This window comes from Tamandua tetradactyla, chromosome 4 (genome assembly GCF_023851605.1).
Source record: "Tamandua tetradactyla isolate mTamTet1 chromosome 4, mTamTet1.pri, whole genome shotgun sequence".
NCBI classification, from domain to species: Eukaryota; Metazoa; Chordata; class Mammalia; order Pilosa; family Myrmecophagidae; genus Tamandua; species Tamandua tetradactyla.
In genome coordinates, this window is record NC_135330.1 from 116,524,962 (window position 1) to 116,550,963 (window position 26,002).

At 40.6% G+C, this 26,002-nt stretch overlaps 1 protein-coding gene across 1 annotated transcript in view; it reads right to left on the reverse strand.

The window, feature by feature from the left end:
• Positions 1-687: 687 nt before the first annotated feature.
• Positions 688-26,002, reverse strand: part of TNFSF11 (TNF superfamily member 11) — a 35,385-nt gene continuing 10,070 nt past the window's right edge. The window contains exons 2-5 of the mRNA XM_077155833.1: positions 25,667-25,834; positions 8,390-8,435; positions 8,212-8,310; positions 688-2,187 (exon numbers count right to left, since the gene is read on the reverse strand). Of these exons, the coding sequence (XP_077011948.1) occupies positions 1,766-2,187; positions 8,212-8,310; positions 8,390-8,435; positions 25,667-25,834 (735 nt within the window). The 3' untranslated portion in view covers positions 688-1,765. The remainder of the gene's footprint in view (positions 2,188-8,211; positions 8,311-8,389; positions 8,436-25,666; positions 25,835-26,002) is intronic.

A 26,002-nucleotide genomic window follows, 5' to 3' on the forward strand; every position in this document is an offset into this window, starting at 1 on the left:
AGACTTACTGATCATTTTAAAACCATAGGTGTATTTTGCTCAACAATTGAGGCCCCGCCATCATATCTGCTGTTTAAAATTTACCACTTCGTCTTTGTAACATCTGGTTTTCCCCCGCTCCTTTCTTTTCATCAGGGTCAAGGAACATTTTATGCAAAAATGGCAAGTGTCTTAAGTTATGCCTCACTGCTCCTTCCCAACACTTGTCTTTTTTCTATCTCTTTCATGTGCGTAGCCAACTTGGGTTGGACCTTTTCTCCCATGTAAATTTCCATGAGGACAAGCTTCCAGCCCACCTTCTTTTGCAGTGATAAGTTCTAAAATTTTCAGATGGTTTTTTATGTCCATGAGGCACTGTTACTCTCTAGGACATAATGAACTTGTGCAGAGTATCATATTTTTCTCATGATATAAGCCTTCACTTTCCTTTCCTGAAAGAAGGAGCCTCTATTTTCTATCTAGCTACATTCTTGCAACAAATTCAAGGTTCATTAATTGAATTGAATCTGTTCCTAATTTTTAATTAAACCTGCATTTCTCCCAGAAACCCTTGGAAAGACATGGAAGCTGCATTACCATACAGGAGAGAACAGGAAACACAGAGCAAGGCAAACAAAAAAAGAGAAGCACAAAACCACAAGGCAGGTTTTCTTATAAATTTATTTTTGTAACAAAAATGAACATTCAAAGGCAATGTTTTGATTGTACAGTATAAAATAATTTCCATTAAATTGAAAACGGGATTCTTTCTTTTGTTTACTGAAAAGCCGCTGGGTAACTTTTCCACTTAAAAAAATTTACAATTGCAGCACATATAGAAAAAAACACACCTGTTCAATAATTATATAAACACTCTTAACAGATTTCAGTAGCCTATCATGTAACCTTTTTGGCAATGTCAGCTTTCTAAAGTCAATTCTCTTCTAAATTTAAAAGGCACCTGCCTGGTGGCCAATATCCTGCTTATTATTCAAGGCTTCCATTTTAATTTTTCTGCACAGACTTGACAAGTCTGAAAAATCTATTAAGTTAAAAAAGGATGAAGAAATATAATACATTTGATATCAGCAAACAACATTTTTTTCTCTTAGCTGCAAGTCTTCCACAGGGGATTTACAAAGTGCACCAGTTAAATATGTCTGTACATTTAAAACCTTAAATACGTCAACAGCGAGACATTTTAAATATTTGAATCAAATACTATAGCACAAATATAATTTACAATACTTTGCAAAGAAAACATTACATCTGAAATATAACTTTAGACATTATATAAAAATACATATATTTTCTCTCCTCATCAGAAAAGGTATTGGCAGGTTCCAGCGTGATGTAACAATTCAAAAGAATAAGCCCTTCAGATGATCAATCACCTGTAATTAGATGCCACTCTCTCTACTTCAGCTGTACAATGACCCATAACTAAGGGTTCGAGCTTGAGAATTAACCACTCTGGTAGCCCAAATGCAGATTTTCGTATCACTAACCATAATCATTCCAATCTGGCTTAATTCTGGAAGTTCATGACAAAATTTAAAAACCATTGTTTAAGAAAGCCTCTAGACTGTAACATACCTTGAGTCCAACATCTCCCGCTGGCTGTAACTACAGGGGTTCTCTCTAGGATCAAGAGCACGGACAGACGGTCTTCAGGCACCTTTGAGGGCAGTGCCTCCCACACCTATCCTTCATCTTTCTTGGCCTGTTTTTTAAAAAGTCTACATACACCCTAGGAAATACATGGTAACACGCCACAACGTGGGGCTCAATCTATATCACAAACTTTAAAAGCCCCGAAGTAAGTTGCATCTTGATCTGGGTCCAGCAGGGAAGGGTTGGATACCTCAATGCTTATTTCTTCACCCGATCGTAGTTTAAAAAATCCTCCAACATTTATGGAATAAAAATGGAATTCAGCATTTCCCAACCAGTATTTGGTGCTTCCTCCTTTCATCAGGGTTTGAGAACTCGGGATTGTGATGCTGGTTTTGATGACATACACCATTAGCTGAAGGTACTCGGTTGCGAGGTCTCCTGAAGTTTCATGATGTCGAAAGCAAATGTTGGCATACAGGTAATAAAAGCCATCTTGGTTAACCATTAGTTTTCCGTTACTGAAAGTCATGTTGGAGATCTTTGCCCAACCCCGGTCGTGGTACCAGGAGGAAAGGCTCACTTTGTGGGAACCTGAGGAGAGGAGAGTCACACCAGTTAGAGTCAGTCCCTTGTAGGAGAAGGAGATCCTCACGATTTTATGAGGTTGGAAAACCACAGATTACCAGTCAGTATTCCCATGGGAGAAAAGTTTCTCAGAATTTATCTTCTAAAAGAGGGAAAAGTCATGCAAATCTATTTAGTGCTTTCTCCAAGGTACTTTAGAGGGTAAAAAGATAAAAACTCATCCTTCCCTCAAGGAGCCTACACAATACTAGGAATAAGTGCGGGATGCATGCAGTCAAAAAGAAAGGCACATGCACTGGTTGATCCCTCTTGCTGGGAACAGCCTCTCACTTCTTTGAATTCCCAAAGAAATGATCTTATATCCTACTTATCCCTACCTATAATTATGTCTAAGAGTCACCCCCAGAGAATCTCTCACGTTGTTCAGATGTGGACTCTCTCTCTAAGCCAATCTGGCAGGTGAACTCACTGCTCTTCCTCCTACATGGGATATGACTTCCAGGGTATAAACTTCCTTGGCAACATGGGACAGGACTCCTGGCATGCGCCGGGATCCAGCATCATGAGATTGAGAAAGCCTTCTTGACCAAAAAGGAGAAGAGAGAAATGAGACACAATAAAGCTCCAGTGGCTGAGTGATTTCAAACAGAGTTGAAAGGTTCTCCTGGAGGTTATTCTTATGCATTATATAGAAATCCCTTTTTAGTTTATGGTGTATTGGAGTGGCTGGAGGGAAGTACCTGAAACTGTAGAGCTGTGTTCCAGTAGCCTTGATTCTTGAAGATGACTGTTTAATGATATAACTTTTATAATGTGACCGTGTGATTGTGAAAACCTTTTGTCTAATGTTCCTGTTATCCAGGGTATGGACAGATGAGTAAAAAAAATATGGATAAAAAATAAATAAATAATAAGGGGCATAAGGGATAAAATAAATTGGGTAGATGGAAATACTTGTGGTCACTGAGAAGGAGCGGTAAGGCATATGGGGATGTATACGCTTTTTCTCTTTTCTTTTACTTCTTTTTCTGAAGTGATGCAAATGTTCTAAAAATGATCATGATGATGAATACACCACTACGTAGTGATGCGATGAGCCACTGATGATTGTATACCATGTATGGACTGTATGTGTGTGAAGATTTTTCAAAAAAAATAAGAAAAAAAAGACATACATACTGATAGGAAAGGTACAGATCACTGCTTTGGGAATTCAAAGAACTGAGCAATTTTTTCCAGCAAGAAGAATCAATAATGTATTTAAGAGTAGCCACTGAGTCTGAAACCTTAAAGGAGGAATAGGCTTCAGCCCCACAGGTAGGAACGGAAGGGTCACTCCAGGTGAATGAACCAAAGGAAAGTAAGACACTAGTATAGGAAGAATTTCCACACTTCATGCATCTTTTTTTTTTTTTACATGGGCATGCACTGGGAATCGAACCTGGGTCTCCAGCATGGCAGGCGAGAACTCTGCCTGCTGAGCCACCATGGCCCACCCACTTCATGCATCTTGATCTCCACTTTTGATTCATAGAAAGGAGTAGACAGAAGGAGATGAAAATCTGGATCACAGAAACTTTAACCAAAAGATCAAAACTCCTAAACTATAGTCTCATCACTGTCTGTTTTTCTCACCTTCCAATAGCCCAAATACCTCTCCAACTCATAAAACTGAAGAACTATCCCCATCGAAGTTCAAAAAGAATATATTATTGGCATTGCACTTCCAAGCTTAACAATGCCACACAATCTTTTGTGACCAAAGTACAGTAAAATGTCTTTTGAATGGCCAGAATTATTCTTTAGCCTCTTCTCACACTTGAAGTGTGCTGACAACTGGCATTTAGGCTACAGTTCCTGCAGTAGTGAGAGTTTCTATAGAGCCTTCTAAATCTTCTAAATGGTTCTAATATTCAGGGTACTTTATCAGATCTTTAAACATGGGGAATATCCCTGCGATAAATCCAGTTCCTCCAAATTTGATTTATGTGGACACCCTATTATCCAACTGGAAATGCTGTTAACTAATGGTGGGGGTTGCTGTTACACTGAGGAAGTCCAAAACCACATTTTTCCTTCAGAAGATTTCATAAAACTTGCTAAATTAAGGTTGTCATCTGTTAAGATTTAACAAGGCAAACAGGACTGAGGGTCTCAGTCTGGGAATGGGATTCGTTTCTGTGGCCATAATTTAAGTCAGGTCCTGAGTTGCTGGGAGAGAGAAATTAGCCAACCAGACTTGAGTCAGATTTGATGTACATTCCACAGATCCATCAGAACAGACACTCTCCAATTAGAGTGGGCCCTTGTGAGATCCTTGGAGAACATGAAATCCACACTGATTCCTTCCCAGACTGACCTGAATTCCAGGTAACCTTGAATACCTGCTTCTTTCACTGGAGAACCAGACAGAAGCTGTTCTCACTGACTTTGCACAGGGGCACAAGGCAGCCTGGGGGATGATGTGGGGATCCCAATCCCAAGCTGTTCCAAGAATCAATCAGGCAGTAAGGCAAGTGGAAGAAAAATGGCATCGGGGGGAGCCATAGCAAGATGACCATCTCCAATCAGGCCTGTGAAGGTCAAGAATTCACCAGTCCCAAATCCTCTGTCCAGGGAGAAGGTATTTCTTGAACTGCACAACCTATCCACAAGAGGGCGCTCGAGTGAGCCTGAGACACCGTCACCGGCATGGCTGTCCCTAGGGCCCAACCACAGCCCACTTCCTTCTTTTTCAGTGGAGGTCCTACTTGAGGTCATCTCAGATTAAAGCATCCCAAATGTAAACATCATCCCACAGCCCCAAATGAGTCAAGATGAGACTACAAGACTCTATGCATCAGCTCCTCATAAACACCAGTAAAGTAATCCCTCTGTGCTGGTAAATAGCCACTTAATGCGTGATAACAAAATTCAAGATATCTCCCATCTCAAACTTTTCCACGTTGTCCTCCTCCTTATCCCATTCAGCCCTGTTATCTGCCTTATTTATCCCCATGATGGTTCTTTTAACAGAGAGGAGCAGAATGACTAAGCTCAAATTCAGACTCTCATTAGGATGGATCAGCTGACATTAGACCAAGAGTTTGGAGAAATGGCCTGAGCGGGCAAAGAAGGAATAGAAATAGAGGAGTGGCGGAGGGACACAGAGAACAGAACCCTAGACTGTGGGCCACTGCTTAAGTCAAACGGAAAGATTTATTTCCTGGTGAAGATACCTCTACTTTTATTCACTCATTTACCCATCTATTCACCAATTCATTGAGTTGGTCTGTCATTCAATAAATATCTGTGTGGTGCTTTCTATGCACATTAACTTGGCACATAATTAAGAACGGTATCAGTCTACTCTGAAGGAACTCACCACCAATCTTAGAGAAAAGAAGAAACGGGCATGTAAAATATAATATTTAGATTTTTTGCATATTTCATAACACATAACAGATGTTAAATTACAAGCAATTGCTGAATGAAAACGGCTCAGACATTCATGACAATGAAAAGAGTTCAGTGCAGTGAAGGGGGAAAGGAGCCACAGAACTGGGAGAATTTGGGTCAAATAAGGATAGTAATAAAAGGAGAGTATTGTTGGTGAGGAAAGCTATTTGAGAAGAGACTGGAGTAGACACGGCATGCTCAGCAGAGAGGAAAGATGTCAGTGTGAACCAATGGACTCATAAAATAAGGAGCAGGAAAACCAGTAAGAGAAGTATACTGCAGCATAAAGGGTCTCAGATGGGCAGCCCGGGATTCCATCACTGAAAAGGCACACTGTCGACCTCATACATGACCCCCTGAGCTCCCACTGCTTCTGCTGTTAGATATTGGAGAAGAGGCCTCTGCAAATGATCAGCCTGAGCACCCTCTAAAGGAACCCAAATACTTACATCGTGAAATACTGCCTAATGCATTTTACTCAAGAAGTGCAGAAAATGCACAAACTAACAGTCAATAGAAGGCAGATTCTAATTTCTTATGTGTAAATAAGTGTAAACAGAGCCTCAGAATGAATATGCAAACTTAAAGCCATCTTCCCCTGAAGTTTCCAGTACTGGCCAAACAGGGAGATAAATGGAATCAAGCAATTGTTGGCCCAGCCCATAGCAGCAAATTCTATTTTCTTAAATAGAAGTACACACTAACTCATTTCATCCGGTCACAAATTCAATAACCCTCAGAAAATAACCAGGAGTTTTTGCCTTGTTTTTTTGGCAATGATTTGATGCTAGGTTGCTTGCAGAGAAAGCTTTATAACTAAAACGTGCTCGCTGTTGCCAAACAGACTTTGGCACATGGTCTAATGCAATATTTATCATATGCCATTTAAAAGGAGCTAAAAAGATAAATGTAGAGTCCATTTACAGCACACACAACGGATGCATCAGTATTAATTTGATCGCTTTTGCTAACATGCAAAACAGTCTTCCACTCAGAGAAAATTACATAGTGCCATCAAAAGGCATGCACACACACACATACACACACACACTACAGAGAGAGAGAAAGGGAGAAAATTTGTTTATGAAGCAAGTATCTTGGGCAGGATAGGTAGTTTAGGAAAATCATCTAGAAGTCAAAGAGTTGGTTTCCCACGTTTTATGTCCCCAGTAAAGAAAATCCCCTCCATGACCCAGGCTAACATCTGGCTTCAAAATCGGTTATTAAAATTTAGATTTTTTTTTTTAAACTCCATGAAAGGTTTGCCTTAAGTCATTTTTGGAACAAAGTAGATTATGCATAAATTCCTTATTTAATTAAACTCAACTGGTAATAACCAGTCTTATTCGCTGAGTGCTTACTCTAGGTCAGTTTTCATCTGAGCAGTCAATCACATTGCCTCATTTAATCTGCCTCATTACCCCAGAGGCACCTGTGATCACATTTCCTATTTTACACATGATGAAGCTGAGACACAAAAGACTCCCATAATTTACACAAGCCCACAATGCTGGAAAGTAGTGCAGTGGGGCCTCAAACCTAGACACTGGGGTTTTGGAGCCCCTGCTGTTAAACATTACTCCTATCTACTTCTTCCAGGGAAAGAGGCACATAGTGCTTTGAATTTATTTCTTATTGATAAAGCCAACTGATCACAACGTACATTGTGGCTGTCTTATATTTTCACATGCCGTATAAAAAGCATGGACTTTGGAATCAACTGGAGTAGAATTCAACTAGTAACTCTGCCACCCCTGTAACCTAGAGGCAAACAACTTAATTTATATGAAACTCATCTTCCCTTGTCTGCAAAATCTGCGGAATAATCTCTAATTTGCAGGGCTGGAGTAAGGACCAGCGATAATGAACAGAGCAAAATGCCGGATATAACAGGTGTTTCATAAATTGCAAAACAAAAATAATATGCAATTATTATTCTATCATAATGTTCTTGTAATCTTTTTGAGACTTCCCTATCCCAAGGTGAAGTAACCACTGGGGGCATGTGATGAGATAACTAGTGCAGCAAGGAAAGAAATGTAGGCACGGAGCTCTGAGTTTCCTCATTTGCAAGATCATCAGACCTCCAGACCATGGAATTAAACCCTAACCAGAGAAAATGAGAAGCCCTGGATGTCACATTTTCAAGGGCTGCCACCTCTTCCGGATCATGCTGTTGAGCCCTCACCTGGAACTGGGCAGGACACGGCTGAGAATCTGACCACCTGGATAAATTCGCTCACCCCAGAGGTCAGCAGTAGGGATGTGTCAACTTCGAGTTGGATAAATCCAGATGAGCCTAACAAGGAACCGCCCTTTCTACCATGCACCCTCCGCAGCAGTCATTTAAAATAAACACAGGCACTGACTGTCTAAGAAGGGAAACACTAATGATGCCCATTCTGACACGAATGAGAATCCAGGATGTCCACTTAATTGTGAATCATCAACCCATGACTAAACAATCTTTCATTCCATCTAGAACTTAAGGGCTCTCAAATACTTTGTAACAGGCTTATAGGGTTGAAGATTCAAAGAAGCCGATAAATGTCACTTGAACTATTTGACAGGTTGGATGCAAATGGAACTTACCTGATGGGATGTTGGTGGCATTAATAGTGAGATGAGCAAAAGGCTGAGTTTCAGGCTTGCTCCTCCTGGTCAGACCTAACCATGCGCCTTCCACCATCGCTGTGAGGAGAGAAACTCAGTTAGTCCAGACAGCAGTGACCTTAGGGGATTTCAAATATTCACAAAGATCTGTACTTACCTTTCTCTGCTTTGAGGTGCTGCGACCCAACAATATGTTGCAATTCCTGAAAAAGAAAAGGAAAGCATCATTTTTATACACCGACTTTTTCTATAGAGTGGTAAGTGTTCAGAACTGTTGGGCATGAGATACATTAGCCTTCTTGTCCTTCAAAAGACGCCAGAAGCGGAAAGGCAGTGAAATTTGTTGCTGTTCCAGATGGGTGTTGAGGTAAGTTTACCCCAAAGACTTAGGCTGATTTTCTTAAAAACTAGATCACATATGCCATCTAACAAAATATTCTGGACTATAAGAGGAAATAAGAGAGTAAATGTAATTTCTAAAACATGGAATAATTGAACATAATTAAAAATATGTAGCAGGTACACCCATGAAGATGAAGCTAAGTAGGTAAATAACAATTACACAGAATATATGACCCTCTTAAATCTTCAGGGAGGCTCTTTTTACGTCTATTTCATTAGTGAATTCCTGTTCTAACTCTGAAGTTCAACCCACAGGAAAGGTAATGATGCCCAGATCCCAGCGGCCAATTTTTTATTGTGAAAACATTATACCATATTTAAAGTACTATACGGAAGTCTAAGAGTTTTTAAAGTACCGATAATTAACTGAAAATATTGCCATAAATAGAGGTTTAGAGTAAGAGCCGGAAAAAGAAAGAACACAAGCGCATAAAGAGTGTGGGTCACTGCATATCTCAATGTGAGCCCAGAAAATGAAAGCTCCAGAAGGAACCCCATGCCCATCTGAATGAAGACCTCAGCTAAGGGTAAATGTCACATCTTGGGACCCTGATAACAAGTCAGGCTTGACCTCAGTTCAAATCCCTACCCAGTCACCCACCTTCTCCTTCCACTGCAGATTCTAATAGCACCTCCATCAGACAGCGATTGTGACGATGGAATGAGATCAGGCCTGACGGCATTTAGCACGGCACTCGGGAAATTCAGATGTCTACATACTAGAAACACTTTGGAGACATCCCTTAACTCTATGCTTGGAAGGACCACTCATGCCCACCATCCTACCACCCATGAGAGTCAAAAGAAAGGTCATAAAGCTCAAGTTCTTAGCATGTCAGAAGAGGAGGGTTTGGGAAGTAACTGATTCATCAGTTTAATTAGTTAACAAAATACAAGCAGTTACAACATGGACTACTGCCAGGCTGAAAGGGTTCTAAGATAAGGTAACATTTATTGTACCCTCCCCATTCAGCATAGCCTTGTGCCGGTTTGAAAGGATTATGTGCCCTAGAAAAGCCGTGTTCTAATCCTGATCCATCTCGTAGAAGCAGCCATTTCTTTTAATCCCTATTCAAAACTGTAGATTGGCAACTTGATTAGATTAACCCGCAGAGATGTGACACCTCCAGTAGTGGGTATTAACATTTGATCAGAGGGAGATATGACTCCACCCATTCTAGATGAGCCTTGATTAGTTTACTGGAATTCTTTAAAAGAGGAAGATTTTGGAAAACAAGACAGCCAGACCACAAGAGCCATGAGAGCCCACACAGCCAGAGACCTCTGGAGATGAAGAAAGAAAGTGCCCCTGAGAGAGCTTCATGAAACAAGAAGCCCGGAGAGAAAGCTAGCAGATGTCACCATGTTCACCATGAGCCTTTTCAGTTGAGAGAGAAACCCTGAACATCATCGGCCTTCTTAAACCAAGGTATGTTTCCCTGGATGCCTTAGATTGGACATTTCTATAGGCTTGCTTTAATTTGGACATTTTCACATATAAATTGGCAACTTAATAAATTCCCCCTTTTAAAAGCCGTTCCATTTCTGGTATATTGCATTCCTGCAGCTAGCAAACTAGAACAACCTCCAAGAGAGATGAGAATCTATCCTATTTTTAAAGACTCTTCAAGGAGATAGCCACGGCTGTCTTCATTCCCTACTCCAAAATCATGAAGAAGTCTTGGTGTGGTTGACCTTCAGAAAGAAACCTCAGGGGTTCATCCAGGACCACCTTCTGCTCTTGCCTAGACGTGGAACCTCTGCACCAGCCTGGGAAGCACCAGTGGCAGTGAGTTGGGCAATGCAGTGGCCCTTTCTCAACCTCATTTTCCACCTGGCTCCATCCAAGATTTCCTTCTTCACCCTCCTGACCTCCAATCTCCCAACCTTCTTTTCATAACCATGGGATTCCCAAAGGTATCTTATTTCTGTAACTTCCTGGCTTTGCATCCACTGCATTTGCAGCAGAGAATTCTAGGCACACTATATATCTTAATAGTTTGTGTATACTTTAGCCGTCTATGGATACACAATGTATCTTTACTTAATTACTATCACTTAAAGACTGGAATAAGAACCTCTTTGACAGAGTAATTCAGAAATTTAAAGCTAGTCCTCATTTTCCCTCTAGTCCTGACCTGCCTCACCATCAGAGGTGAGAGGCAGGAGGGAAGAAGAAAGGAAAGCAAAGTGTGGCATATACCTACAGTACACTGTTTTATGATTTTCTATCCAAACACACTTATTACTAAAAGAAACCAAAAAATGAAGAGCTTTTGTGCTAATTTGGTAAGTATGTCACCAATGTCTGAAAGTCATGCCCTGGGAACCATCCTCTTCAAATTTTCTGATACAGTAGGTCTGAGGTAGAGCCAGAGAATTTCCATTTCTAACAGGTGGGTTGGTGCTACTGGCCAGTTTGAGAATGGCAATCCCATCCACTCCCAAAAGATGCACAGAAGGGCAAGTGTGAGGTTTTCTAGATGCTTGAGACACGAATTCAAAGAGCAGCAGACTCAAGCCACTCATTGAGTGGTCAGGGAAAATTTGTTCTCTCCCACCTGGGAATGAACTATTTCTGCCAGTTTAATCAGTGGCTTCTAAGTCAAAGTTGCCAAGTATCCATTTCGTGACAACACAACAACTCAATAAACAGCACCTCTCGAAAGCACTGCACTAAAAAAAATTAAGACCTAGGATGAATTAAAACTCTAGGTGAGACCCATGAGGTACTTTTGCTCTCATTGTTGGGGACCCAAGAATTGCAATTCCTCTCAAAATTCCAGTAGGGAAGTTTTAATGGGGAAAAATATATGTCTACACTCCCAGGCTAAAAAATACAACAACTGTATTCTCAACATTTATTCTTGTATCTCCCCACCTCCCAACTGTTTGACCTCTGAGATCACTGTTATTTATTTGCAGAGAAATCAACGAGAAACACAACATTCTTCTAAGACTACTTCTTTTGACTTTGGAATTGTAACTAAGCTTTGGTGGGTAGTGCCTCAAGTAACCCCATGGAAAACTTGGCTCTACTTTAGAGCCACCTGTAGAGCTTTTAAAAGAAACCCAGAGGTGGGCCATGGTGGCTCAGCAGGCAGAGTTCTTGCCTGCCATGCCAGAGACCTGGGTTCATTTCCCGGTGCCTACCCACATTAAAACAAAACATGAAAAAAAAAAAGAAACCTACACTTGGGTTCTAACTCAATTGCTTTGACACTGACTTGGCATTTTATAAAGAGTTTTCCAGGTGAATCTAGTACGCGGCAAAAGTTGAGAAACATTATTACCAATTGCGTATCCCCACGTATGGTTGTTTGGCAACACCCTTATTTAGTCACAGATTTAGTATATTCTCATACTTTACACGTTAGAAGTTCAAAAAGAATCTTTTCTATTTGTAGCTGCCAAGTGAATACTATTGTGTTTAATTCGTATTAGAGTCGGAAACCAAGATGACAATTACTATCCTCCTTTTTCAGGAGGCAGAAGCAGAAGGAGGACTCACCTACAGCTGAGACGTGAACCTACATCTCTGGACTCTTCCTCTCGAGCTATATACCCACATCCCTTGTCTTAGTTTGTCAGAGCTGCTATAACAAATACCATAAATGGGTTTTGGCTTAATATCAGGAATTTACTGGCTCAAGATTTTGAGGCTAGAAGAAGTCCAAAATGAAGATATCAGTAAGACTTGCTTTCTCCTGGAGTCTGCAGCATTCTGGCCTGGCTGCCAGCAATCCTGGAGGTTTCATTGGTTTGCATCTCGGCCTCCCTTCACGCGGCAATGTCCTCTCCTTTCTTGTGTCTGTGCTTCTGGTTTTCACCAACTTCCAGCTTCTCCCTGTGGGGCCTTCTCCAACTTCTGCCTTCTGGTTTCTTTCCTTTATAAGGCTTCCACTAAGATGGATTAAGACCCACCCTCATTCAGCTCAGTGTCACCTTAACTAAAAATAACATCTTCAAGAGGTCCTATTTATAATCGGCTCACATCCACAGGAACGCAGACTAATATTAAGAACATGTTTAAACTGGGGCACATAATTCAGTCGGCCACACCCCTTGGGAAAGACACAGACATCAAAAAAAGCTGCGGAAAAGTCAAGTGATTCTTAGAGGGTGATTTCCTTCTGGAAAGGAGGCTCCCCCTGACCAGGAGTCTGGGTGCTTGATGGAACGGGCAGAGGAAGGGATTGAATAGACAGGAGCCTAGACATCAGGAAATAGAGTCTCAGAATTCCAAGCAGCTGCAGAAAAACTGGCTGAGAGACCTCATTCAGGGCTCGGCTGACGAACTTCCCAAACGTATCCCTGCAAATATTTTGGATGAGGGGGGTGTCATGTCTCCAAATAAAATCCGGTCAAATCCATTCCATGGAGCAGGGGCCATTGATGTGCTTTGTTATTTTCCTTAGAGAGCAAATCTTTTGCTGTATAAAGCCCAAGCACAGATCTTTCTTAAATGTCCCTTAATGTTTTCCATTTTCAGGATTCTAGGGGACTTCTCTAAAGGAGTGCTCAAATTTCACCCTGACAATTTTATCTATTTTTTTAAGCATTGCATTTTCATTTCTTTTCATCCACATTAGTCCTCTCCATCTGTCAGATTACTTAGAGTGCTTTAAAATTTGCAGCAGAGTCTTTATTCCCAAATCTTGTAATTCGGGCATTGTTTCTGCTCTCTTTGAATTCAGACAGTTCTGAAAATCTGATTTTGGTAAACACTACAAAGCACATCATAATGCCTTCCCTCTGAACAAATTATTCAGATGAAAGAGAACTTTATAAAATTGTCTATGCATTTTATCTTATTTTAAACTGAGCTGTAAATGAACAAAAACCAGTTAGTTAGCGTTCTGGACAAACATCTAATGCAATCATTTATTGCCTGCACTATCAGAATGTCCAGAGATTTGCATGAAGAAGCGTAGGCAATTTTGACACACCTCCCACCCAGCAAACAATCTCAAGCAGAAGCCAAAAACAGTTTACAGCCAGGCAAACAGCCCTCCCTGCCATTATCCCCTCTTGGCTAAGCGCCACCGTGGAACCACCCTAAACAGAACCCAATGTCCTGCTCCCCAGGAAGTTCACCATCTGTCTTCTCAGAATACAGCGTTGTCTGTCATCTGTTGCATGCAAAGGACAAAAAAAATTGCCCGCTGCTTGCTATAAACTGCACATGACAACCTAAATCATTGCTTACAGTAAGTCACTAAGAAAATTCACATGAATAAGTGAACTTATTTATGGGCACACTGTAACAGTTAGGCTGTGCGCAGAATTTATGTATTTCAGATAAGCATAATTCGGGCCTAAATTATGATAGCTTCATTTAACCCTTCAAAACAGGGCGATAAAGGAAAATCGAACTACTGGTAGGCAGCCAAAGAAACAGCAGCCAAGTCAAGGATAAGAGAAGCCTTCTGCTTTGCTGCCACCTTGTGGAAGCTAGCTGATATTTAAAAGCCGGGGACACTGCAGGCAAGTTTCAAGGATTGCAAACTGCAGTCCCCACCCCCTCCCACACCCTCCCACCCCCACCCCAAACTCTAAAAACAAGAGAAAGGAGGAAATTTCACAACAATTTTTTAATCCTCTCATTGTGGTATTTTCCTTTTTGGACTGCGTTGACTTTTCATCTTGGAAAACTTCTGCTGTCATTTGAACAGACAGGAAAGCAACCGATAGGATTTTTTATCTCAACTTTCATGTAACTCGTATAAAAATGTTGAGATTTCACAATTTCTCCTCCAGGAAACAAAGTACACAAAAGATCAATGTGATTGTGTAACTGTGGTCTCCAGAAGGGCCTCTCTTCAACTTCTTCTAAACTCAACATCCAAGAAGCCCAGTTCCCAGGAGTGTGACAGGGAAAACTTAAAGAGAGCAAACTATGAATCCAGTTCCTTGGGACCAGGCTCCATTCAGATGCTTGAAAATATTTTTAAATGTTCTAGGATCTTTTGCCAAGCATGGGGAGGAAGGAGATAGCCCAGTGATGGCTCGTTTTGGAAATTCAGGGCCACTTAGAAGTTGTACTGTATGAGAATAAACAGAAACACCTGTGGATGTTTTCAACACCTCTGAGTAGTTACTGCAACTTTGCTGCAGGTAATTTAAACATTTACAGCAAACGTTAGGCCCACTGTTGCAAACTCAGCTAAAATATTGCCCCGAACACAACCTGATAGTCTTCCCGTTCAGGAGTGACTGTTACTAAACTTGCAAAGTGAGTCTGACTGCAGTGTTTGTACTCTCCTAAAACAATTTAAATAGATTTGAGCTACAATTGAGGACATTGCCAGCTGCAAAGATTCCCTGAAAAGGTCAAGTTGCTGGAGTCTGAAATTGGACTTATTGGACTGAAAATCCCACATGTGCATTAAGATGGGAATCTGCAATCCATGTGGAACCTGTCAATCAGAGCATAGGAAAAGTAATTTGTAGAGCCAGATGCTTTGGAAACCGCTGGCACCGGCTCGTAGCTGGGGTCTCAGGTGCTGCCTCCCTCGGCAGTACCAGCAGCAGCTGCAAGGACATCTGGCTGGTTGAACAAGGATGTAACATCCTGTTTGCCAGATATAATACAGGGTTCATACACTTGTTAACATATGCAATGCATTCATTTTAACATCTTAATGATACCCTTCATGCAATTCTTCTCCAACCTAGTTGCAAGAATAGTGCATTATCAGCGGAGTCATCACATGAGTGCCACACATGGGTTGTATTCTGAAAATGAACAGCCATGCCTGCAGAGAAGTCTTTCGGACTCCACCTTATAAAGAGCCCTGAAATCCATTCCCTCCCCTCCAACCGCAGGACCTCTGCCTTCCTCCAACCTTTCACCATGTCTCCTGATAGCTTCCTATGTCTAGTCTCAGTCTCCCCTCTCCTCTCCATTCAGCTAGAGAACTCCTCCCAGAGCACAGAGGAAATCAGGTCCCTGTCGGGAACAAGTGCACTTTCTTTGCCAGGGTTTATAAGGCTCTGCCTGACCGGGCTTGGCTACTGCTTCAGGCTCTTCTGGCTATTCGTCCCCTGCACATCCAAACCCCACCATCCCTAAGGGTCCCAGGCACACACAGAACTACTTGAGATTAGATGCCCCTGCTCTCTGGTCCATGCAGACGTGTGCCCACGCTGCTCCCTCACCAGAGGTACCTTCACATGGCATCAAGTAGTTCATCTGTAATTACAAAGTTCTGTTTCCATGCCCTTCTTGTTTGACAAAGCATAGAAAGAGCACCTACCAGGTGTCACGCGCCAACTACTAGGATGGGATTTGGGGTAGATGTCTCAGCTTTCTTCCCTTCCCTACGGCCCACACTGACCTTCTAACACACAGGATCTAGGGGGTGAGCGTTACAGGCACCGGGACCCCCAGATCCTTAACAAGAGTCAGTGATGGCAGTTCAAAACCATCCTAATGTCAGGAATTTTAAGAGCAGGATCTGTTGGCTGGTCCATCGACTAACTACCTTGTTACAAAAGGTCAGCAACGAAGTCAAATGCTGTTCAGCGGAAACCTAGAGCCAAGGGCCAAGAAGGGAGAGGTGGGAAGCCGCAGGAAAGGAGGAGGCAGCTCCCTACCAACCCAGTGGGAGCGGGAGGATGAGATGGGCAAGAGGTCCGGCGGCCCCCAGCAAGCAGAAGGAAGAGGAGACAGTATATGGGTTATGGGCTCGACCAACTCTGAATGTAAAAGCCATCTTGGACTTAACATTTTTAACTTTATAGTTGGATCCCTAAATTTCTTTATTTTTTTCAACATAAATTACTGATTTAAAAATTCCCACCCAAAGCCGAAACTTCTCAACAGGGATTCTTCTTCGTCCCCAGCTCCCACCACCACCCACTCGTAACTGAATGGCCACCACCACCCCACAACCATCTGTGAAAACTCTCAGTGAAGAACTTGACCAAGATGCGGGTCAGCCTCTCAGCCTCCCAGCCCCAAACACAGTCACCGGGGCACCATTTCTTCCCAAAGAAGTCAGCCGATTGGAAAAGACACACCTTTACAAAAAGACAATGTACTACACCCACAAAAGGGCTGAGCAAAGGTTGTCCTTGTTTTAGAGAGCAGAGAGATGTTTCTCCTGGCAGGACGATGAGTGTGCTGGGAGTAGAAAATTAGTTTTTATTGTTTAACCTTCATGGTTTAAATGAGGAAGCTTCTGCTACAGTTAAAGGTCCCCTCGGGTTTTCATGAAGTAGCCTGATGACAGCAATATTAGTCTCCATAAAGAGGCCAATTTTAAAACGTCTTACACTAGAGTACTCGTAAAAAAAAGTTTAATCTCAGAGTTTGGCAAGATAACTGCAGTGTGGCATCTTAGGCCAACTGTGCTATTTACCATATCTCTGCTTTATTCTCCCACCTGAAAAATAATAATGCCACCTTATGTTCACAGAGCATTCTACATTTCCAAAGAATCATCTCTTCTGAAGGACACTTACTCTCACAGACCATCCCAGAAGAATTTCTGGCTGCTGGTTTTCAGACCCCAAGGAAACTGAAGGCTTACCCCCAGGCAAGCCACGGTAGACAGAGGGGGCTGGGAAGGGATGCAGTGGGCTGCAAAGCACAGTCTCTGGCCAGTGACAAAGTGCTTCCAGCCTAGAGGTTCCTAACTTGTTCATGCCCCAAAAAGGGAAGGAGCTCCCCTCTCAAGGCAGCAGGAAAAACTCCACGTTCAGGAGTAACTTCTGACCTTTTATGACTCTTTCTGGACATTGCTAAGGTGGTCAGCTTCCATGAATATTAAACAGCTAGCCACAGGGTGACACAAAGCACAGGGATGGGTAGAGATCATTCATTCATTCATTAAACTTCCACTGAGCACCTACTATGCACCGACCTCTGGGGATAGAAACTAAATGTCACACTGTCTTTGGAAAGGACCAGCAGTCCTTGACCAGTCAGACAAATCCCAAGCCCATATGGTCAGTGCTATGTGAGAGGTGATTACAGGATGCCTGTGGGTGCACACAGGAGGGACTCCTAATCCAGGACGGGGACAGGCAGGCATAGGGACTGGCCTCCTTCAGGAGGTGATGTCTGAGCAGAATCCTGAAAGACAATGTGGAAATTGACTACACAGAGAAAGGCCTGGAACGGCATATATAGGCTCATGCACAAAGACTCATGATTCATTTGTTCATCCATTTAACAAAGTTTATTGATAGGGGTCAGGTATCATCCTACATGTGCTAAGGATACAGGACAGATACCCTTTTTGCCATCATTGAGTTTATGATCAGAGTGAAAGGGCACAGCCAGATTAGGGAATTTCAAGCACTTATTTGGACAAGACTGTTGAGTACAAGTTGTGGTGGGAGATTGAGGTGGCACCTACAAAATAATGAATCTAGACAGGCAGAGATTAGGTGAAGGCTTCCAGGACACAAGTCATTACATGTTGAACATCTTGGAGTTTATCCCAAGGGTCACAGAAATCCACTAAAGGATTTTTAAGCAGGAAAGCAAGCAGCAGGTTCAGATTTACATATTGCTTGCATCAGCGTGGCTGAGACCTTGGGGTAAGCTGTTGCAAGAAATGATAGTGACCTATATTCAGATGACAAGAACAGTGACAGAATGTACAGAGAAGCATTTGAAAGTTCTGTATGGGGGGTGAGGTTGCAGTGAGCAGTCAATGCGTAAACTATAAGAACATCCACTGGCTTCTGTTTGGGGTAATGGGGATTATGTTATTTTTATTCACCACGAAAGGGTACAGCAAGTGAGACGCAGGTATGATCACTGAGGAGAAGGGATGCTGAGTTCACTAAATCTCACTGATAAATATGAGACTTAGGTGGTAATTATTATTTTTTACTACTACTGCTACGATGTAGCAGTCTTCTAAGAGCAAAGGCCAAGATTAGGGTCACACTGTAGCGATGAGGAAGCTGAGTAAAAAAAAGAAATTCTCCCAACACCTGAACCTCAAAAAGTTCAAGCAAACATTTGTTGTTCAATCATCCCAGTTGCAAATTTCTCTCTGCCGCTTCCAGGATTCACCTTGTCCACACTGCACACACCTGTTGGCAGTTATTTCACAAAGGCTTCCCTGTACACAGGAGGTTCTCATCTCTTCTTAGGATGTTTAGTACACTTCCATGGTCTCAGACACTCTATCTAGACCTACTCTGAAGCCTTGAAGCCTTCCTTTAAAGATAGACCAGCCCTTTTCTAGAAGAATTCCAGCATCACAAGATCCATCCAAGAACTACAGAAACTGAATTTCCAGTGGGACTTTTTTTTTTTACAACAAGTACCTAAAGTGATTCTTAAGATCAAGCCACTGTGGGAAATGCTGTCTTGCGACACGTCTTTTTTCTCCAACTACACAGACAGTACCTCTCCTGGGATAAGCCAATCCTGGTGGAAGAATCCAGTTCATCCCTTACCACCATGCTCTCCAAGGAAGGTACCTCAGTTTCATTCATTTCTGGATCCAAGATCCTAAGCCAATCAATGAAGACGCTCCTCTGTCAGGGACATCCTGCCCCTTCACTGTTTCTTCAAATATGTCAACGCAGAGAATATTTTACTCCATCCTGAGGTACTTGTGGCACAAAAAGTAAGCCCACATCTGGCAGTAACACTTATTCATTTTCTTCTTGCATACCCTTCTATCTTCTGCCCTGGGTCTCCCATGACACTGAGCACTTTAAAACCAATAGTCCATGTTGTGCAAAAAGCAGTAAGGTGGCCTGGCTTTGTAGGGAAACTCTGTGAGTCCCACTTCAGCTTTCCCATACAGAGCTTTCATAAACGCTAAATATGATAGGGGTTGAATTGCAGTTCCCAAAACTGTTATGGCAACAGAGATGAAATCCCATTGGAAAACCACTACATGACTAATGTCTTGATTTGGGAACAGCAGTGCTCCCAAAACCCAAGTTTCTGTGTGGGTTTAGAAGGAACTTTCTTGGGACACATGTTCTTGTATACAGATCTAAAGAGACAATGAGTGGGGTTTAATTTGTTCCCTTGTTTTTTGTTGTTGTGCTGTGGCTTTTTTTTTAACTAAAAAGCAAATGAAAACTGATAGCTATATAGCAATTTCAATGATTAAAATGTCCAAGCATTTAAGATATACTCATATTTAAATTGATTTCTTATTTACTTTAGTTTTAAAATGGAATGGACCTCTGATAATAATTGAGATTGGAATTTTAAGAAATCAACATTACATAAAGAGAAAACAAAACTAACAACTTGATCTGATTAACTTTCTGGTTTTACATTAATGTCCTTGAAACCACAAAACTTAGCAAAAAACCTCTGCAGTTGACTATGAAGGTTTATTCAAAGATAACAGATGCATAAACCTCAACGGGTCTTTTGAAATATCTTCAAAAGGGCAAATGCCATTATCTAGTTTAAAGTTTTTGTCCTGCAATCTAAGTAATCCCACAGCGTTTTAACCTTTACAAAATAAGATCTTGACCATTAATTTTTTTTCAGACACCCATGTATTCTTTAAAACTCGGGGTCAGCTCTTGCTCCTAGGGTCAGTGAGTTTATTTTTCTGCCTAAATAGGATTTGTGAATGTCAGAGACTGCTCATTGTCCTCTAGTATCCACTCTCTCTTTTTTTTCTATTATTACAGGCAACCCCTTCCTTCTGCTAGATATTACACTGTCCAGTCTCCCTTGCAGCAAAACACAGTCTGATGAGTGAGTTCTAGCTACACTGGGAATGGTGCCTCCACTACCAGGCACTGCCTTCATTTTTTTTCCTCTCGCTTTCCTCTGCCTGGAAATAACAACAAATGGAGCAGCCAACTTGGTCCCATTCTGAGAATGGAGAAGCCTCCCTAGTAGTCCTAATTTGCACCTCTCTGGATTATTGCATCAAAAAGTAAAAACTTCATTCTTATTTAATTCACTGAATCTAAGGGTCTTTTTGTAATTGCAGCTTGGACTATACCAAATAGTGAATTCCTTGAGGATCAAAGCATTACAACGCTTTGGGTAGGGCATCTTAAACATCAGAGGACACTGTGCACTTACAGTGTGAATCCCGCAAGAGATGAGGCCAGCTATGTGCTTATCCCCAGGGAGTAAAAAATTAATTTGAGGTAAGAATGAATTGTTCAATAAATCTGGTGGTCTGGTCTTACTCCCCATTTTCCCAATTTGGAGGCTCACTGGTTCCAAGAAATGGCTAGTCTAAAATATGCCAACAAGACAACTTACTGGTAGTCATTATGCTCATTCTGGGGTAAAATTAGAGAGTTTTATAAAATTGTACTTATGCAGTTAGGGCTGTGATTTTAGCTCATATTATAGGGCTGCCTCTAAAGTGAACAGTTTATGGAGGGGCAAAAAGGTCTAAAGAAAAAGTGAGTGGTCTGGCTGAAGATAGCTTTTTTTTTTTGCATCAAGTTAAAAATCTCCATAATTATCAAATGCAATATGGGTAAGAAACCAGATAAATGAAAATCAGGCTTGCATGACTCTGAATGGGTTGATGAGCTGCTTTATATACCATTTTTCATTTAAAAATATCAGGTCACAGAGGTTAACAAGTCATTAGTCATTCACTCGTTCATTTATTCATTCCTGAAATGGAATTAGGATTGATATATTCAAACATGAGTAAAATATTCTTAGTCCTGACCCTGAAGAAGGATTGCTTCATGCCATGGTCTCTAAACATTTCTGATTAGGGAGCTCTACCAGAGAAAAGAAATTGAATGTTCCCAAACTGTGCATACGAATTTATTTAAATATTAAATAGAAGTCTTCCCGTATAAACATATTATATACATTCCAAAGTAATCAAAGACATAAAAGCATTTAAAAGCTGATATTTAAAAATAAATATATGTCCCAATGCTTCCTTCCCACATCTCAGGAATCATTTTGAATGGTCTCAACATCCCATTTTGGGGAGCAATGGGCTTTCATTCCAGTTAGCTTCCAAAACAAGCCTCTTGCTAATGAGGAGTATAGAAGATGATCCTACACAGAGCACTATAAAGTATATCAATCTTTCTCCTGCACATCATTCTTTCAAATATCTTTGAAAGTAAGGAGCAGGAAGTTTTTCACAAGCAGGTATTCAATGTGGAATCAACAACCTGGCCTATTAAAATCAAGTGCTATCATCCCCAAGTTAGAGTCACAATTCCAAGTGCCCGGGTGTATATTTAGGGTATAAAGAGATGGCTTTCCAGAGATACTGGACCAGAGGTCTAACAGCTAAGTGTCCTCACTGCCATGCAGGGCAGGCCTCCGCTCAGGCCTGAGCTCACTCTGTTCCCCAGGCTTGGCAGAGGCTCGGGAGGCTGCCCAAGCAGGAAACAAGAATCACTTTATAAATTGTACACCATATTTGTACTAGTGTTTTCTTTATTGTCATAGACTGTTATGATAGACTTTAGAAAATGTGGTTGGTAGGGCTGGATCACTAAGAAGCTTTTAGAGTTCTGTGTTAAAGGGGAAAAAAAGCCAAGAAAACCCAGCCACAAACAAAAAAAGGGGGAAAAACAGCATTACTTGTCTGACCAAAGATGTGCTGGGTAAACACCACTTTCTGCACACATAGAATGCCACATTGTGCTTATGTCTAGCATTTGTTTCCACCAGAAGGGTTGATCTCTCGATAATGAGTCCAGCAACACATGTAATTTTGTCTCACGGGTTGCCTCAATAACTCTGTTAGAACCAAAGCTACTTTAGAACTAAAACTACTTGCAAATGCCTAATACAGCCATCCTATTTTCAGCGTTTGCAACAGAAATGAGATACCTGATTATTTTGGCAAGATGCGTGGAATGTGAACATTAACCAATAATCCTCATTGAAGGATAACGCGCTTGGCAAATCCTTAGTTGGCGAGGACAAGAGAAAAGGAAGTCTCTGGGTATAGGTTAAGGCATGGCAAAGCGTGGCACCCTCCACAGAGTCTGCACCTAATAGACTTTGGTGGGTTTTAATGACAAGATATGGATAATATCCATCTCCTTCCTAAAGTTCCTCTTGTCTAGGGGAAAGAAATGGCATTTTCTACCTCCAAACACAAACTGGCATATCATGACAGCTCCTTAATCTATATGAAGAATGACCTGTGTGTAATATTATTACCCCTATGTAATAGCTAAAACCCTATAGCCCAACAAAAACAAATAGGAAATAAATGAAATAAAGTTCTACTCATCCTCTGAGTTACAATAATCTTTAGCATAAACAAGACTGTGTGCCTTTAGGAAAAGCAGTTGATCATTCTTGCCTGCCCACAACTCTCTCCTTTGGCCTGCTATCATCATTAGCTTGCTATCATAATTAGTGTTACTTGATTAGAACAAGGCATCATGTCTCCAAAAGGTTCCTAAAATACTGAAAATTCTGTTATTATCATCAATGCCTTAAGTAAAGAATGGTTAATCACTGTCTAGGCAATCACTTAGAAACCTCAAAGGATATAGGACAATGAACAGTAAGTTTGATGTGGCACATAGGGGCAAACAGGTTCACAGAAAAAACACAGGGAGTTGCAGAAGTGTCAAACAGTAGCAATGAAATAAATCTGGGATTTGTTTCCACTTATGGCATGAGGTACGGCTATATATTTATTAAAATAGTAAACAAATTGCCCCAGTGCTATGACCCAAACTCTATCCACTTATTTTAAAACAGTGTTATATTATATTAAATTTTATACACGCATGCATTTGCACACAAAGATGCATACAGTAAGTTGTCTTTAAACTATTCTTTGGCCAAATTATAGTGCAATAATTATGACAGTATCACGTGATTATGTCTTCACATTATCCAATCCTATTTTAAGTGCCTCTGAAGAGTTTTCTAATTTTAGTCTTACAGCCTTGTACATTTCTTCTTAGCATTTCTGTTTTTGTCAAGAATAAAATACATTTTATCATGTCATCTAATAATTGTTGAAATGGAAATAGCTAGTGATTATTATAAATTCTGCTAACTGATTTTTTATGTTGCCTGCACACTTTGTTTCTCTTGAATTTTCCCAAGTACACACTCATATCACATGCAAATCTCACGTACTCCTTTTCACTACATATTTTTCCTTATTTCATTCTCTTATTTAATAGCATTGGCTAGTGCTTGGAGAGCATCATTAACCAACATGGTAACACCTGACATCTTTGTTATGTTCCTCACTTTAAGGAGAATGAATGCTCATATTTTCCAATATTAAAAACTTCCGTTTCAGGTCTTTGCAATAGCATCAAGAACCAATCTAGTTATATTTTCTAATGGATTTTAAGCATCAGAAATAGATGCAAATTTTGTCAATCAATTCTCAGGATGTGAGATGGTAGTATGTTTTTTTCCCTTGACCTGCTAAGAAGGAACCATTCTTGCATTCTGTGTGAAAAAACAAAAATTTTGGGTCATTTCTGTTCTTAATATTTTTTATTTTCAAAATTTCTTGCCTAACATAGCACAATTATTTTTCCATAAAAAACTCAAAGGATAAATTTTATGAACCACAATACCAGTGAAATTTAAAATCTGTCTCTCCATTTGAAGGAGCTATAATATGTATCAATCAAAATGGAAAATTAGATCACTCATCTAACCAGGATTACCTTATTAAAGGATTCAATTCTGAATTAATAGATTACCCCTAGTTCATGTAAGTAGTTGTCTATAGACCGATTACTAGAGAGATGATCTTGATAATAGAGTAAAAAGCAGAATAATGAAAATGCAATATCAAAAAGAAAAACAAAAATGAATAAGCTAGTATAATTTTTTTCTGTAACTCAAAAATTACAAAGATAAAAGAACACTGAATTTCAGCTCACAATAAAAAAACATACAGCTACGGCACAAAGCTAAGCCACCTACTTGCTAATTATGTTGAAAAATTTAATTTTCATAAGTAATGCACTCTTATCAATATTAGAATAATATGTACTTCTTCAATTCTAACCTGCACATTTTTTTACATTTTCATATCTCTGAAATTGGCATGCAACAAGAATGATAACATTACTTTTATAGTCAACATTTTTTTTATTTCTTAGTGGTGCATGAAATAATGAAGTCAGTTGAAATAAAACGGTGGTATTTTAGACTTGATAAAACATAGCAAATCTCAACCTTATGGGTTTTGCACACATTTACCTTGCTTAGTTACCTTTACAGCTTTATCTCCTCACCTCTATCTCCAACATGCATTGTCCTTAAAAAAAGGCAGTTACTGTAGGTAGATTTTTAAAAATAAACAAAATTAAAACTCAATTAAGATTTAAGGGCTTGGAGAAGTTCAAGATTCACTCTGCGAAGATAAGAGATATTTCCAGGGAGCTGCTGGGATGGAGAGCCGGATGCATAAATGCCTGCAGGTGTGCAAGCACTGGGGTCACAGTTGGGGTCCTATAGTTTTTGTGGCGTCAATAAGTAAAATAATTCCAAGGCTGCAGGACTCTCAAACAGGGCTTGAATGAAACATGCCGTCCTTCCTATCCCCATCTCCTCCTTTCTCACCCAGCTCTCATGAAAAATGAGAAAACGAACAACGAATTTCCATCTCTGCCTGCTACCTCCTCTCACCACAGATGACAACAGAGAACAAGATATAATTTCTTCTCATCAGAGCCCTGGATCAACAGACATGAAATAGAGGATCCTACCATTAAAAAACCAAATGGAAAGGAAATTGCTACCAGAAAGTCCTGTGAACTCAGGGAATGGTTTCTAGGTCAGTAAATTCAAACTAGCAAACTGACCCATCGTCTAACCACAAACCACCTTTTCCTCCTTCCAAGTGTGAATTTAAAATCTTTTTAAAAAGAAATAAGAGACAAGTATATGTGCATGACTGTCTCTGGTCACCATCATCAATCACTACCAACTTCAGAAGAATTCTGTTAGTCTCTTTAAAAAATGTCTCCTTAGCTCTTTTACAAATTATTAAGATGGTAAGAAGGACAACGTCAACAGCACTTTAAATTTTCAGTACTGGTAAAGTCAGCAAAGGCCCTTGACTCATCAACCCCAAGGAGGACTTACCTTTTGCACAGCTCCTTGAAAGGCCTGCTTAATTCCACTGCATGAATCAGGTATTAATTTTGTGTCTTGACTCTCCAGACTGGTGTCTTGCAAATCTGTGTTTTTATGGAGTTTGAAAAATCTCTTAAAACAGTCAGTGTCATCTTCTGATATTCTATTAGGATCCATCTGGAAAAAAAGTGTTATGTACATTAACCTTAGAGTGGTTATCACCAGTAATTCTGTTATTTAACAAAGTGTGACCTAAGAGCAAAAATTCATCTTTACAATGGGCTTTATTTCCCCAGTAATTAATAGCTAGCACAATTCAAGTTCGTGAAACTACTGATTTCATGG